At 38.3% G+C, this 16,596-nt stretch overlaps 1 protein-coding gene across 1 annotated transcript in view; it reads left to right on the top strand.

Moving 5' to 3' along the window:
* The window catches only part of Ptprq (protein tyrosine phosphatase receptor type Q), a 199,154-nt gene that overhangs the window by 35,327 nt on the left and 147,231 nt on the right, over window positions 1-16,596 (top strand). The window contains exons 11-14 of the mRNA XM_004650139.2: window positions 481-642; window positions 752-931; window positions 1,503-1,610; window positions 1,752-2,033. Of these exons, the coding sequence (XP_004650196.2) occupies window positions 481-642; window positions 752-931; window positions 1,503-1,610; window positions 1,752-2,033 (732 nt within the window). The remainder of the gene's footprint in view (window positions 1-480; window positions 643-751; window positions 932-1,502; window positions 1,611-1,751; window positions 2,034-16,596) is intronic.

Consider the following 16,596-nt stretch of genomic DNA (forward strand, 5'->3'; position numbering starts at 1 on the left):
GCCTCCAGAAAGAATGCTTACTTCAAATAATTACTGGGATAGTAAATACATGGTGAATTTAGATTTCTAATAAAAATCTCTAATTTCTTAAAGTTTGTTGTTAAAGCACCATTGATTTATAATACTTCAATTTTATATAATTGCCTAGTTTTCTGAAACATTCCTAGCCGGCCTCCTTCAGAAAGTTAAATTTTCTGAACACACTAACGTCATGTTCCAAAAATTATAGAATAATTAGCAAAACTATATTATGAGTACAAAAGTTTACAGGTAGTACTAGAGAACATTTAGAGTTATAATAATATCCACTGTGATCTCTGAGAGCAATAGTTTCATATTAGTGGTTATTGATACCTTTTGTATATGGGAGTACATGAAGGCATTAATGAATAATGTGCTATTATGTTTCCTTGAGAAACACTAATTTTGACTATGGTGGCAAACATCCTTTTTTTTTTTGTACTCATTTGTTTCAAATAGTAACCACAAGGAATCAGTACATTACTGACATTGCTGCTGAACAGCTGTCTTATGTTATCAGAGGACTTGTACCTTTCACTGAGCACATGATTAGTGTATCTGCTTTCACCATCATGGGAGAAGGACCACCAACGGTTCTTAATGTCAGGACCCATGAACAAGGTAAGACTGTATTTCCTTTGAAACAATTACCTGAAAATATTGCTCTTCTGTGTCATACCTCTTTTTTTAAAGTTTTTATTCCCATTAATTGTTCATTCTTCTTTTCAAGTGCCAAGCTCCATCCATATTATAAACTATAAAAATATTAGTTCTTCATCTATTTTGTTATATTGGGACCCTCCAGAATATCCCAATGGAAAAATAACCCATTACACAATCTATGCAATGGAACTGGATACACACAGAACATTCCAGATGACTACTTTAGAGAACAGCTTTCTCATCACAGGTAGAACAAAAACTTGTGTTTCTTTTTACATTCCTATTCAGATAGAAACTATGCATCTCTCCACATCTTAAATATGACAGGACACGATCAAGATTTCGTTGTTCTGTGCTTCTATGGACATCTTTAAAATTACTTCCAGAAATAACTTGATCAAATGTTATTTTTTCTTTAGCAATATTTATTCAAAAAGAAATAAAAAGCATCTGATCACAACTTTCACAATAATTTACTTAACTAGGGAATATTATATTAAGTTCATGAACATAATTCATTGAAGATTTGATTGAATGAATATTTATCAGCTGAAGCAATTCAGTTTTCAATGGTACGTGTGCCAATTCTCCATGCAGTGTGCCAAATATTCTTTTTCAGGTTTCAATTACTGCCTTAATGCTTTCAAAAGTGCTCTGACATCATCAATGTGGGAATGGAAAGACTGAGATCCCGTGGAAGCTGACTGAGATAGCTAGATGACATCCTTATAAATTGCACTAGCCAGCCCTATAGCAAATGGGACTAATCCAAGAATATTATTTTAAGACTTTAAAAACATTTCCTTTTCTCCTTTTAGGGTTAAAGAAATATACAAGTTATAAAATGAGAGTAGCTGCCTCCACCCATGTTGGAGAAAGTTCTTTGTCAGAAGAAAATGACATCTTTGTGAGAACTCCAGAAGATGGTAAGAATATCAGGTGCAATTTTAGTCAGACAAAGAATGTGCTGTTACCTGCTTGTTGCCTCTATTCCATGGAATTTTGCATCTAAAGCAAGAAACATGAAAACTGCAAATATTTAACTTTTATTTTCTTTCTTCTTGCAGAGCCAGAATCATCACCTCAAAACATTGAAGTATTCAATGTTTCTGCAAGTGAAATAAGATTGAAGTGGTCACCACCTGAAAAACCAAATGGGATTATTGTTGCTTATGAAGTGCTTTACAAAAATATAGACACTGTATTTATAAAGAATACTTCAACAACACACATACTCTTGAGGGATCTACAACCATACACTATCTACAATATTTCTGTCAGGTCATATACCAAATTTGGTCATGGAAATGTTTCCTCTCCATTACTCTCAGTAAGGACTTCAGAGACTGGTGAGTTTGTTTGTGCTCATTATCTTAATCATTCACAGTGTTGCAGTAAACATAGTTGATGGTTGTCATTCTATGTATTTTTTTTTTGACCTAAGAACATCATCAACATATTTTGTGTAATCCAGACATTTTTTTCCAGGCAAATATAGGGGGAAATACTTACCTGTGAAAAAACATTTTAAGACTTACTCCTTATGTAAGTCAATTTATAATTAAAATTAGTGAATTGTTCAAATAAAAAAAAACCAAAGATTTATCCAGTGTTTTGGTGAGTTTTGAGTTGAGTAGAACTACTTCCTTTCAATTCAGATAAAAATAGAGGGCTGCAGAGGTGACTTAGTGGTTAAGCGCTTGCCTGTGAAGCCTAAGGACCCCAGTTCGAGGCTTATTTCTTCAGGACCCATGTTAGCCAGATGCACAAGGGGGCGCATGCATCTGGAGTTTGTTTGCAGTGGCTAGAGGTCCTGGCATGCCCATTCTCTCTCTCTGCTGCTCTCAAATAAATAAAATAATAAAATAAAAAAATAGAGACACACCCATGGGACAAGACTCTTACATAGTAGTAAAGTGTGTATATAGACAGCAAGGCAGATGAAAAGCAGAAACATTTTTGCTCATTAGTCCCTTCTTATTAAGATCCACCTACAGGAGAGTGTTATAGACAATAATGCAAGCTAGACATTTCTAGTCTACAGTTTCAGTGATTTATGAGCAAATAGCCTAAAATATACTGACTTATTACCTTGATTTATTATTTATATTGTGTATATAATCATATATTCCTGCTCTTACCATTAGGTTAATTCTACATTTTATGCCAATTAATAACTAATTTTAAAGTTACTCTTTTACCAGTATATTTATAAGAAAAAACGTTCATTGACTGATATCTGGAGCATCATAAAGTTGACATTTTATAGGTCATAAATATCCCCAATCAGCAATTTCATATGGTTTGGCCATATAAAAATATTAAATCTGTCCTTGACCTTGCAGATCAGAACTCTAGTAAAGCAACTTACCTTTGAGTGAAATTAATCTCATGAGCCTCTGCATAGAATTTGTTGTAATGAAGAGACATGAAAATGCCAATAGAGGATGACAATAATTATAATGGCAGAAATGAGTGTTGAAAGGAGCATTTGACACTATCAAGAGTTGTTCTCTCCCTTGAATTAAACTTAATTGATATTAAATTATATATTGGCTTGCTTCATTGCTTTTGGAGATACTGAACATAAAACCAGAATTCTTAAGAATGATGTATTCTTTGAGTGACTCACTTTTGTTTTACATTGAGTCAAAGAATGAAAGACACAAATTTTGAATGCTTGCTAAATTCCACAGATTTTGCTAATGGCTTTCATACTATTGTCTTTTTGCTTCTAGAGAAGAATAACAAGTTATTGTTTTCATTGTCTCATGAAAAGCTGAAGACTCTAAGAGAGCCATTCTTTCAACAGATATTTATAATATACCAAGGCCTAGTGAGCACATAGCCTCATTGAAGGAAATGATTTCCTGTCCTCCTAAAGTTTATATTAATTGGTGGGAGTTTAATTGCTTAAGGTCAGCCAGCTGGTTTGTGAAGTTGGAATTGGAACTAAACCAATCTGAATTATAAAGGCCACTTCCTTCTCATAGCACATGCTGTAAAATTATAAATAAATTTAGAACTCTTCAGTTTATCATTGTGGTGACATTTTGCTATTTGAGCTTTATACAGCATGAGGAAAAGAGGTAATAACTTTCAAACAACCTATCACAGTATTACAATCACCACATTCACATGTTTATGAGGTGCTTTACTACTTATGTGGCTATTATATTAACAACGTCTTATTTCAGTGGTGAATTGCAAAACAATTTTTTGTTAGCTACCTATTACAGGCATGGCATCTTTCTTTGTATTGAAATAGTATATTAATTTTCATTCCATTATCTGATTTTGAGCATAAATCTAAGTGAGGGATAAGAACTAAAAACATTAAGTGACTGAAAGAATTTCACTTACAACATAATGTAAAATGAAAATTTTGCTGCCATTAAATATTGGAGCAAACACTTTTGTAGGCAGTGGACACGACCTCTGGAGTAAAATGGATACAAAAAGTGGCCCCAAAACAGTGAAGCGCGATGGTAGGTCTCTGAGACCCATTGCAAAGCTCACTTGTTAGGTCCTAGATCTAGTTAGAAAAAAGTCAGAATGAAGGTGGAGAAACAATCTATCCCAGTACTCCTTAGTCCATCTGTTTGAGTGAAAGACATTAGTGTGTCTTTACAGATTCTGAGTAACCAGAGACCTAACAATTTATAGCGATGGACACTTAGGTTCAGTGCTTCTCCTCATAAATTTTGGCTGATTCTTCTGACTTGGGATCAACTCTAGGTCTGTGCATGTTTCATCTTTCTGGGAGTAAAGGACAGTACATTGGTTTAAATGAATTTTCCTAGACCATTACAGGCCACCAAGTTTAGCTCCTCTGGTTTAGAATCATACCAAGATATCATTTGGAGCAGATTGTGTTCAAAAAAAGAAACAATTGCTTTCATTTGCTTGGGGCTCAATGTTATTAAATGAGAGTTTAAAAATCCCTTTTCTTTTTTTTTTTAATTATTTATTTATTTATTTGAGAGTGACAGACACAGAGAGAAAGACAGATAGAGGGAGAGAGAGAATGGGTGCTCCAGGGCTTCCAGCCTCTGCAAATGAACTCCAGACGCGTGTGCCCCCTTGTGCATCTGGCTAACATGGGACCTGGGGAACCCAGCCTCGAACCGGGGTCCTTAGGCTTCACAGGCAAGCGCTTAACCGCTAAGCCATCTCTCCAGCCCAAAAATCCCTTTTCTTATAAACTGAAAGGGCAAGGGCTGTACTTCAGTAAGTTTTTTGAAGAAGTGACTTAAGTATTAAATCTCTGGTGTGTCAATGCTGCTATTACAAACATAAGTGATTAGTGAATTGTTTGGAAAACCAACATTTAGTTTTGCTTAGAAATAACATACTTTATGCCCAAATTGGAAGGTCAGTACAGGATGGATTTGGCATGTGTCAGTGTGCTTGCATCTGTATCTGCGTATTCTAATGTATGGGCCATACATTGTGAAGCTAGCCACAGGTTATGGGTAAGAGGCAATAGAAGATGTTTTTCTGTTCTCATGCTAAGTCTGCAGTGATCACAAGAGTAACTTTAACATAAAACAACAAAATTACTCTTTCGATGATATATATAGATTCTTTTTCCTTCAAAACACATACATGTGATTATTGGTGTGGTAAGGTAGAAATTTTTGATGACTCCACGGGAGTAGAATTCATGGGGAAAATGCCTAACTGAAGTGTGACTAAGAAAGAATGTTTGGTAAGAAAGTATAAAAATGGGTAAAGGAAAATTCTGAGAAATTTTGATATCAACTAATGGAAAGACTAGACCAAAGATTGAAGATGAAAGTAAAATTAAAGTAAGATACTTTTACCAATATACATATTCTAATAACTGTATGTTCACATGTATGTCTAAGTAATTTCAAGTGTAAAATCATTAAGGAAATAGGCAAGAGGAATAGAATCTAGAGAGGACTAAAAGCTGAGCCTTAGGAAACAGTAAGGAGATTCAGCAATTTAAGACAGATTTATGGCACCAAGACAGAACTTTTGTGAGTATTTTTCATTTTCTCAATAAAATGAGAGATAAACTTATCAACTAAGAATAAGGAATGGAGAATTTATTGGCATTTGGGGAAAGAACAGAGGGTGAAAACACAAATAAAAGAGTAAGAGACCAAATTAAGTAAAAGAAATATAGGCAGCCAGGCCATGAAAAAGATCTATTTGCAATTGAAGATTAGAAATCCAAGTGAGGCTATTCACCTGGAGCAATATTTAATGCAGCCATTTTCAGCTGTTACACTGGGGATGATGATGCTATATAGAGTTAGGCAGAAATCGGAGTTGTTGGAGATAGCTTTGGAGTGATGTTAGTAGACATTGACTCTGACCTGTGTGTAGGAAATGAGGACATAACAAAGGTGATTGTGAAAATTTTATGAAAACTAGAAAGTTTTTTGATGAGTACAAGACTAGAAAAGATGGCCGTAAAGGTAGGAAGTGTGCCAAATAGAAGAGAGTAGGCCAGAAATAGTAACAAAAAGATAACATGTGTACCATGAAAGACAAATGTTAAAGTGAGATAGTGGAAAGCATTATTAGGGTTAAGGAGGTTAATGATTAGAGAGTCTAGGGGATTGGATAGAGCACTATAGGTCACTTACACAGATACTGACATCTCTGATGATGGGCAAGAGAAAGCCACACAGGCAATGCAAGATGTTTGGATAAGAGTACCAGATAACTATCTTAGGAAAGTAATGTAACTTAAGCGATTTAACTTAAGGGATGACTCAGTGATATTTGATGAAATATGACTGCACAGGAGCTATATGGTTCTTCAGAAAGAAGTAAAAGGGAAAGATCTATACCTTGGAAAGAGGAGTAATAATTTCAATAACCCAGCTCCTAGAACTAAAGGCTATATGGATTATGGAAGGCAAACAAGCCTTGAGCCCAGAAAGGGTTGGATATCATGTTTTCAGAAAACCTAAGCACTGGCTCAGAGGCAGAAGCTAAAGAAAGCAGTTAAGGTGGTAGCAGAGGTCCTGTAGAAATGCAGTGGATTGGGCTGGGATGTCACTAGAGATGTAAGATGTTTCAGAAGTGTCCAAAGTATTATATGACTAGACATTGTTACATATAGTTATAAATTAAATTATAATTTTTCTGTGTTTTAGAATTCTCCACATTGTTGTATCACTTTTCTCTGTGACTGGTAAAAACAGAGGGTATATTAGGTCTATGTTCTCTGTGAAATGTCACTAGTCTAAGGCCAGTCTACTACATTTATGAGTAGCAATCTATTTCCCTAATATTTAGGATACTAATAAAGATTAAGTATATTTGTTTTGAGAGGAAAAAATTTGTAATATGACTTTAACATGCACTGAATGTTATGTAGATTGTACAATTCAATTGCTTCCCTCAAATGCTCATTAGTGTTCTGCTGAACTCAGGGATATTTTTTCTTTATTAGTTATGTACATACTCAGTGTGTAAACAGCCACATTGGTACCATCATTATCCTCTTTCCTGTCCTCCCCCCTCTGAAGGGACCAACCTCTTTGGGGATTGTGGGCCATACATTGTGAAGCTAGCCCCAGGTTATGGGTAAGAGGCAATGTCTCTGTCCCAATGTCATAAAGTCCCAAATTGTAGCTCTAAGAATCTTTTTGCCCATTCTTTTGCAAATTTCCCTGGGCCATGTTTGGTTTGTTTTAGGTCCACTTCAGTGATGAGGTCTTGGGAGCCTCTGTGTCTCTGGATATTTGGTTTGGTAGGAATTAAGTGTTCTCTGTGTCTACCTGCATCACCCTTGTGTTGGTACCAGGTTCACCAAGAAAGCAGCACTCTTGCTTACTTCCCCAATTACTCTACAGCTTCAGCTGGGGCTCTGGTGAAGTGTAATGGGCTGAATCTCTCCTCAGGTTCTGTGTCCATCTGAAAAAGAGAAGCAGTTTCTCCAATAGAGAGTGAGGTCAGCACCAGACAAATGGAATAACCATTATTATCTTAGAATTTAATAGATGTAGGCCCTCTTGTAGCCCATGCATGATTGGTGGGAGCTTGATAATGGAGTACCAGCTTGTTCTTTGGAGATGAGGAAAGAATCAGCCAGGAGTAGTCCTATAGCTTATTGGTGTTTTCTGTCTGTTAGGTTGAGTCAGGGCTGTTCTGGCCAAGTAGTTTTCCCTTCTTTGGGAAGCTAGGAGGACTGATTGTTCATCGATTTTGATTCTCCTGTTTCAAACGGTACACCAACTTTTTGTTTAGGTCTCTGTATCCTCCCTAATCAGGAAGACAGGTGACTTACCAGGGAGGTGGTGTAGAAATGTCCCATCGTCTCTTGTGGCCTCATGACCAGGGAGCATAGGATAAAATATTGGCACTTTTTGCTCCAGTGATTCCAACTGGCTTTGGCTTCTACATAGTTGATTAACACACTTAGAAAGGAAGTTACACCAGCCTGGATGTATGTACATATAGAGCAAATTTGATTACTGAAATAGATTTAATTAAAAAAGAGCACACAAGCTTCTTAAAATCATTTTGTGCAACCTTTTATAATTTTGTTATACTGTGACAGCATAACCCATATCTGAGGCGTAGGAAGTAGGCACATCTTAAACTTTAACTATCTAATAGCTATAAATACAGGCAGAACCTGTTATCCATCTTGAAAACAATACCAACTAATTTACAAACAAACCCATAAACCAATTAATTTAATCTAGAAATTGTCAGAAATGGACAAGAAAGACAGTATAAAGTCTTAGCACCTGTATTTGAAAACATTTTGGATTAATTTAGACACCAATGTGGGTACCAATTACCCAGAGAACACTGGAAACAGAACCACAGAAGTTGAAATTATTTCTCTTGGATGAAGACCATTGTTTGAGTATGAGGCTGTACCCTAAAGTAGCAAATATGTCTTAAGAGTTAATTTTGCTATAAGCACTGGACTTGAGATGTCAGAAATAAGACAGTTACTTTACATACAATAGAGCAGAATCTGGTCTTGGTTGAGCCAAAACAGCTTAACTCTAATTCAGCCCTTGACAAATCTGTTTTGAAAGAACAAAACACTATTTGACAATCAATGATTTTAGCTTGATCTTGATGGCCATTAATTTTATGTTCCATAGAAATTTTTTTTAATTAATTAATTTATTTATTTGAGAGCGACAGACACAGAGAGAAAGACAGGTAGACAGACAGAATGGGCGTGCCAGGGCTTCCAGCCTCTGCAAACGAACTCCAGATGCATGCACCCCCTTGTGCATCTGGCTAACGTGGGACCTGGGGAACCGAGCCTCGAACCGGGGTCCTTAGGCTTCACAGGCAAGCGCTTGACCGCTAAGCCATCTCTCCAGCCCAGAAATTTTTATTAACATAAAACAATTTTATGTTTTGCCCATGACTTCCTTAAGAGTCTGTAAACAGTTGAAAAGTCTTTAACTTCAAGTATGATGTTTAGGTTTAGCCTGAAAATTCTTTTCTACACATGCACATCTTCAAACACATACTTTATCATTATGATCTAAATACCACTCAAAAAGCATTTTTAACAGGCATTCTATGTCTAACATTGAGAAATTCCTTCCCAGTTTCTTCAATCAAGTCATTTCACCCCATAATTAACCATCTTCCTTATAAGACCATTAAGAGAATCTACACCAAATTGATTAATCCTATTACTGACAAGCAAGTAGTCTAGATTAAAGCAATTTTATGTCATCAATACCTCTGACACACTTGTCAATGCTTTTACTAGGAGTATCTAAGGCAAATTTGTGTTTCCGTTTTGAGGCAGGCTGGCCTAGCACTTAGGCCAGTTGCCTCCTCCTTTTAAGTAATAGGACATTACAATCTTTTTAAAATACTGGGCAAATTATGAGTCAACACCTCAGAGAAAATTTTGTTGTTTTCAATAATCATTTCTATATGTTGAAATTGACCTAGAACATAAACACAGTAATTATATTTATGATAGCATGTAACAAAGTATGGCATTGTTTATGTAAAATTTCATCTCACCATAGGCTTTAGTTAAATCTGACATTTAATTATTTATTTTTCTGCTGCTTCATGGTGCTGTTGCGGCAGGTGGTGACTGGGTGGGGCGGGAGCTCTGGATCAGCCCTGCCTGGCTCCTAGGCTCTCAACTGGGGCCAAGTCTGGTAGGCATGGAGGCAGTGTCCAAGACACCAGACTGCCTGCCTGCTGCAAATGGTCTTCTGTAGTGGAAAGGGAGCATCGTGAGTCCGGCCTCACATGGGGACTACACCCCCAGAGCCAGCTTTACTAAGGGGAAGGGAGGGGTCCTGTGGGGGGGTGGGGAGAAGTGGAGACACTTCACCTGTGGGGCTCTCAGTGTGCATGAGCCTGCAGGCTGACCCAATCTGCCTTGGAGTGCCAATGTAGGTGGCTTGCAGTTTCGCTGCTGCTCTAGAGGAGATGCAAAGGGGATGTGGGGAAATTCCCTTCCTGAACTTCTCATCTCCTAGCCAGATAAGTAATGTGGGTCCATGTGTCTGGGTCATATGGATCCCCAGAAATCATTCAGGGGCAATCTGGAGGACTTCTTCCCAGAAGGAGATAGCTTCTCTCTGGGAAAGCTTAATTCCCCTAACTTTCAGGAAAAGTCCTTAATCCATGAATCTGTGATTCTTTTGGTGGGCAGCAATATTGCTCATAATAGAAACTGAGTGGAAACGCCAAGACCAAAGGCTGAAGTGTACCTTGGGGGATTCCTCAATTGTCTGGACACAGCCTGTTTGCAAGTTTAAGAGACTGGTGACCTGTCCTACAGACTTTTATGAGGTCAACACATTACTGGCATTTTGTGTTGGAGAGAAATAGACAGAAGGTTTTTGCCAATGCCCAAATGGGCTGTTGGGGTTCAGGCAGAGGACTATAGGCCTTCAGTCAATGCTGAAGAGTGGCCTTGGGCAAGATATGTCAGTTGCCTGTTTGTTGTGTCCAGTCCCTCATGATGGCATGAGCCAAAATTAAAGGAAAAAGAGAGAAACCTGCCCACCCTCAGAATGTGGAGGCAAGGCCCCAGGGGGCCAGTGTCCCCCAGATGACAATTATCCCTCTTGGGGAGTACTCACCTACCCTGGCATGTCTCAGAGGGTCCATTCAGGTGCCATCTGTGGGTCCCTGGATCCTCAGGATGCCATCACACACCAGCTCCCAAAAGCATCCAGGCAATTGTGGAGCAGTGTCTTGAGCAGCCCTGAGTGCAATGGGAAGAAACACCACAGAGAAAGCCTCAGAGAACAGCTCGTTTATTTGTCAAGGGACTGCGTTTTTATAAGCAGTTGAGAGAGAGAGCAGGAAGAGGTTCCTAAGGGTGTTGGTGGGTACAAAGGTTGCCTTATGAGAGCCCAAGTGTTGAGTGATTGTTTAATTTCCTGAGCTACTGGGGTTTTGTTCAGGAAATCTTTTCCCACTCCTATATTGAGGAATGTGCCTTCGATTTTTTTCTTCCAGTAGTAGCTGAGTTTCTGGTCTTATATTGAAGTCTTTTAGCCATTTGGACTTGGATTTTGTGCTTGGCAAGATATGGATCAGTTTCATTTTCTTGCATATGGCTATCCAGTTTGTCCAGCACCATTTGTGGAAGATTCTGTCTTTTTTTCCAGTCTACAATTATTAGGGCCTTTTTCAAATATCAAGTAGCTGTAGTAATTTGACCCAAAGTTGGGTCCTCAATTCTGTTCCATTGGTATATAATCCTGTTTCTGTGCCAGTATCATGTTGCTTTTTTGTTACAATGGCTTTTTAATATAGCTTTAGATCAGGTATGGTGATGTCTCCAGAGGTCTTTCTTTGGCTGAGGATGAGCTTGGATATCTGTGGCCTTCTTCCATCCCATGTGACTTTTGAGACCATTCTTTTTTATATGTCTGTGAAGAAAAATGTTGGGAATTTTATTAGCATTGCATTAAATCTTTGTATTGCTTTTGGTAAGATTGCCATTTTCATAATGTTAATTCTGCATATCCAGGAGCATAGGAGGTCTTTCAGTTTTCTAAAGTCCTCCTCAACATTTTCTTGAGTGTTTTTATGTTTTCATTGTATAGGTCTTTCACATCCTTGGTTAGTGTTATTCCAAGGGATTTTGTTATTTTGTTGCTATTGAAAATGGGACAATATTGCTAATATCCTTTTCTGTGTCTTTGTCTTTTTTATGTAAAATGGCAACTGATTTTTGTGCATTGTTTTTGTATCCTGCTACTTTGCTGAATGAGTTAACCACTTTTAAGAGTTTTGAGATGGAGGTTCTCAGGTCACTTATGTATAGAATCATTTTGTGTGTGAATAGGGCTAACTTAACTTCATCCTTTCCAATTTGTTTCCCTTTTATTTCTTTCTTCTGTTTTATTACTTGAGCTAGGACTTTTAGTACTATGTTGAAGAGCAGAGATGAGAGTGGACACCCCTGTCTTTTTCCTGCTATCAATAGGAATTCCTTTGGTTTCTCCCCACTAAGTATTATTTGGGCTTTAGGAGCTTTATATATAGCCTTTATTGTATCGAGATATAAATCATCCATGTTTATTCTCTCCAATATTTTGATCATGATGTTATTCTGCATGTATTGAAATGATTATGTGGTTTTTGTATTTGTTTATTTATGTGGTGTATTACATTTACAGATATCCATATATTGAACTGCCCCTACATTCCTGGGATGAAGCCTAGTTGATCAAGGTGGATAATGCTTTTGATGTGTTGTTGAATTTGGTTTGTGAGGATTTTGTTCAGTACCTTTGTGTCTAAGTTCATCAGGGATATAGGCCTATAGTTTTCTTTTCATGTGGTATTTCTGCCTGGTTTTGGTATTAGGGTGATACTAGCTTCATAAAAGGAGTTGGTGAGCTTTCCCTGTTCTACAAATATGTGGCACAGTTTGAGAAAAATTGGTTTCAGTTCTTCCATGAATGTTTGATAGAATTCAGCTGAGAAGCCATCTGTTCCTGGACTCTTCTTTTTTGGGGAGGTTTTTGATGGAATTTTTGATGAATGTGATAGGTTTGTTTATGAGAGTAATCTGCTCTGAGTTTAGCTTTGTAGATGGTATGTTTCCAGGAATTCATACATTTCCTCCATATTATCCAGTTTCATGAAGTAGAGGTTTTTGAAATAATTCCTGATGACTCTCCAAAAGTCACTTATTTCTGCTGTGAGCTCTTCTTTTTCATTTCTAATTTTATTAATTTGAAGTTTCTCTCTTTTATTGCTTGATCAGATTGGCCAGGGGTTTATCAATTTTGCTTATTTTTTCAAAGAACCAGGTCTTTGTTTCATCAATTTTCTTAATTGTTTTCTTAGTTTCCAATTCATTGATTCCTTCTCTGATGTTAATTATTTCTTTCTGTCTGGAGCGTTTTGGGTTGGATTCTTCTTGCTTTCCCGATGCCTTTAGTTGGATGATTAGATTATTGATTTGGGATCTCTCTGTCTTTGTTATAAAGGCATTTAGTACTATGAATTTTCCCTTAAGGACTACCTTCATTTTGTCCCTTAAGTTTTGGTAGGATATGTTCTCATTGTCATTCAATTCTTGAAATTTTGCAATTTCATACACTGCCCATTTATTGTTTCAAAGTGTGTTGTTTAGTTTCCAGGAGCTGGTGGGATTCCTGGTTCATTTTTTGTTGTTAATTTCTGGCAATATAGCACTGTGATCTGATATCATGCACAAAATTATGTTGATCTTCTTAAATATATGGAGGGAGGCTTTATGGCTCAGGTATGATCTATTTTAGAGAAGGTTCCACGGGCTGCTGAGAAGAATGTGTAATCTGTGGATTTTTTGGTAGAATGTTCTATAGATGTTTGTTAGGTCTAATTGAACTATGTTGTTGTTGAGGTCTCACACTTCCCTGTTTATTTTATGTTTGTAATATCTAACAATTGCTGATCATGGAATATTGAAGTCCCTTACTATGGTGGTATTTCTGGTTATTCTATTTTGTTATCATATAGGTTTTGTTTTATGAATTGTGGTGCCCCTGTGTTTGGTGCATAAAGAATGATGATTATGATATCCTCTTTTTAGATTATTCCCTTGACAAGTAAGATGTGGCCTTCTTTTTTTTTTTTGATTACTTTTGGTTTCAAGTCTATTTTATTCAATATTACTATAGTAGCTACGCCTGCTTCTTTCTTTCTCTCCCTCTTTTTTTTTTTTTTTCGAGGTAGGGGCTCACTGTAGTCCAGGATGACCTGGAATTCACATGTAGTCTCAGGGTGGCTGTGAACTCAGTGATCCTCCTAGCTCTGCCTCCCAAGTGCTGGGATTAAAGGCATGCACCACCATGCCTGGTTTGCTTGTTTCTTATTTCCATTTGCTTGGAACATAATTTTCCACCCTTTCACCCTGAGAAGATATCTGTCTTTAGTGGTGAGGTGGGTTTCTTGTAGACAGCAGGTTGAGGGGTCTAATTTTCTGATCCAGACTATTAGCTTATGTCTCTTGATGGGTGAATTAAGGCCATGAATGTTTAGGGTAATGACTGTGAGGTTTGATTTAATCCCTGCCATGTTGTGATGGTTTATGTGCTTTGGTGTTTTCTTGGACTTTGTAGCTTTTATGCCTTCTCTGAGTTTCGTTATTGTGATGTGCTTCTTGTAGCCATTCTTCTATGTGAATAATTCCCTGAAGTACTCTCTATTGGTTTTGTGTTCATATAGTTGTAAAGCTGACTTTTATCATGGAAAGTTTTTCTTTCAACATGTATTATGAGGGATACTTTTGCTGGGTAGAGTAGTTTGGGTTGGAAGCCATAAATTTGCAGTCTTCCTTTCCAGCCCTCTGGCTTTCAGGGTTTCTATTGAGAAGTCTGAAGTCATTCGGATGGTATTACCTTTACATGCAATGGGTTGTTTCTCCCTACCTGCTTTTAGGACTTTCTCTTTGTTATTGATTTTTAGAGTCTTAATGATAATAAATCTTGGAGAATTTCTCCTTTGATCTAGTATGTTTGGAGTTCTGTTAGCTTCTTGTAACTAGATGGGACTTTCTTTTGAAAGGGTGGGGAAGTTTATCTCAATAATTTTTATTGAATACTTTCTCCATGCCTTTGGTCTTCTTGCATTCCCATGATCCAAATGTTGGGATGTATAAGGGCATCCCACAGTTCCCTCATATTCTGTCCACAAAAATTTTTGAACTCATTGAAATTTTTGGACTCACAAACTGCCTCTCTCTCTCTCTCTCTCTCCATCCCAGTTCTGAGTTTCTATCCTCTACATGGCTGACTCTATTCTTGAGAGCTTCTATAGTGTTTTGTTCAATTTGGTTAGTATTTTACCTTTTTATGTATAGTTTCCATCCCTCTGTTGCGTTCCCTTTTATGACTGTTTCTGATTTTCTTAATGCTTCTTGTGATTCATCCTTTCATTTATTTATGTTTTCATTGAGCTTAGTCAGCTAATTATTGACCCCCCCCCCCACTCTCTCTCTGTCCTTCAGATCACTTAACTGTCTTTGCCAGGGTTGCCTAGCTTGTATCCTCATTTTGGGATTCTGACCTTTTGTCTCTTCTATGTTTAGATTAGAGATGTCCATTATACAACTGGGCAGACTTGTTGGATTTACTTGCTATTGGTTTTTCATGTTATTCCTTTTGTGCTATGGTCTGCCCATCACAGTGTAGGAATCTTATTTAATTTAGGAGGAAGCTGTAGTCTACCCTTGAAATGTCTTCAGGGATTATTCCCTTTTATGTTTGCTTTGATTAGGCTTCTGATGGCAATTGGGTCTGTCTGGTCAGAGGGGAGAAGCCTGAAAGGCTGTGGTGGAGTCCTAGGATGAGATGAAGTGTTCCTTGGTGGGTGGTTGGGGTATGGGACTGCATGGTCAGGTGGCCACAGGGAACTGGGGCAGGGGTGGGGGGTGGGGGGTGGGGAATGTGGGGGGAGGGGGATGGGACAAAACAGACTTGGTGTTGCAGCTGTGCTATGGGATTGTGTGTTGGTTCTGTGATGCTGAGGGATGAGGAGATGGGACTGTGGGGTTTGTTGGGAGCTTGAGGCATGGGGTGGATGGGACTGCTGGATCCTGTGACAAGGCAAAGCAGGGAAGGGGATTTCTGTGGGTCAGCTGTTGCATGGGGGAATGGGCAGCCATCCAGGTGGGATGGTGGAAAGGGGAAGGGAGGGGTGAACAATTGCCTGCTGGCTTGGGTCTTAGTAGCCTGCAGGAAGTGCAGCGGGACCTGGTTTGTACATGGAGCAGTGGTGGGTGGGAAGTCAGTCACATGTGGAAGTCCCCAGTGGTGCTAAAACCGAAGAAGGGAGGGAAGGTTGGCACTGGCCTGCTGGTCTGGGTTCCCTCATGGAGGGGCAGTGGGTGGGATGGTGGTAGAATGTGGAGGCCCCGGTGGCGGGAAAGCCTAGGGAGGGGGGAAGGTAGCCTGCTGAGCTGGATCCTCTTAGTCTGCGGTTAGTGCAGGAGGAACCTGGTGGTACGTGGCTGGGACAGAGGCTTGGGCAGTAGCTGGGACAATGGCTTGAGGAGATTGTGGGCCTGGTGGGCTACCCAAAAGCGTGGGAATCAGTGGATTACTTTGCTCTTCTGCACCCTCCCACTGGAGGACTACTAGGATGTTCAAGCCCCTAAAAACCCCACAGAGCCCCAAATATCTTGCCTTTCCTTCCCTGCGAGGTGAGGCGTGGTTAGGTGGATGCCATCTTCACTGGAAGTCTCAAACTGTCTCAAACTCAGGGATTTTTAAACCACAATATTTTTCACTGTGGTCTTTCTGATTGGGTAAGAAAAAAAAATTTCTTTAAAAATGCACTGTACTGTTTAAAATTTCATTTTTCGAGAGTGAGTTGATGGTATTCTCTCTCAGGTTTTAAATGACTGTTTTACTTTTACTTTTCTTTTTTTTTTTTTACTTGTTAGATGTGGAGGTAAAATTCTGCTTG

The sequence above is a fragment of the Jaculus jaculus genome, chromosome 6 (genome assembly GCF_020740685.1).
Source record: "Jaculus jaculus isolate mJacJac1 chromosome 6, mJacJac1.mat.Y.cur, whole genome shotgun sequence".
Lineage (NCBI taxonomy): Eukaryota > Metazoa > Chordata > Mammalia > Rodentia > Dipodidae > Jaculus > Jaculus jaculus.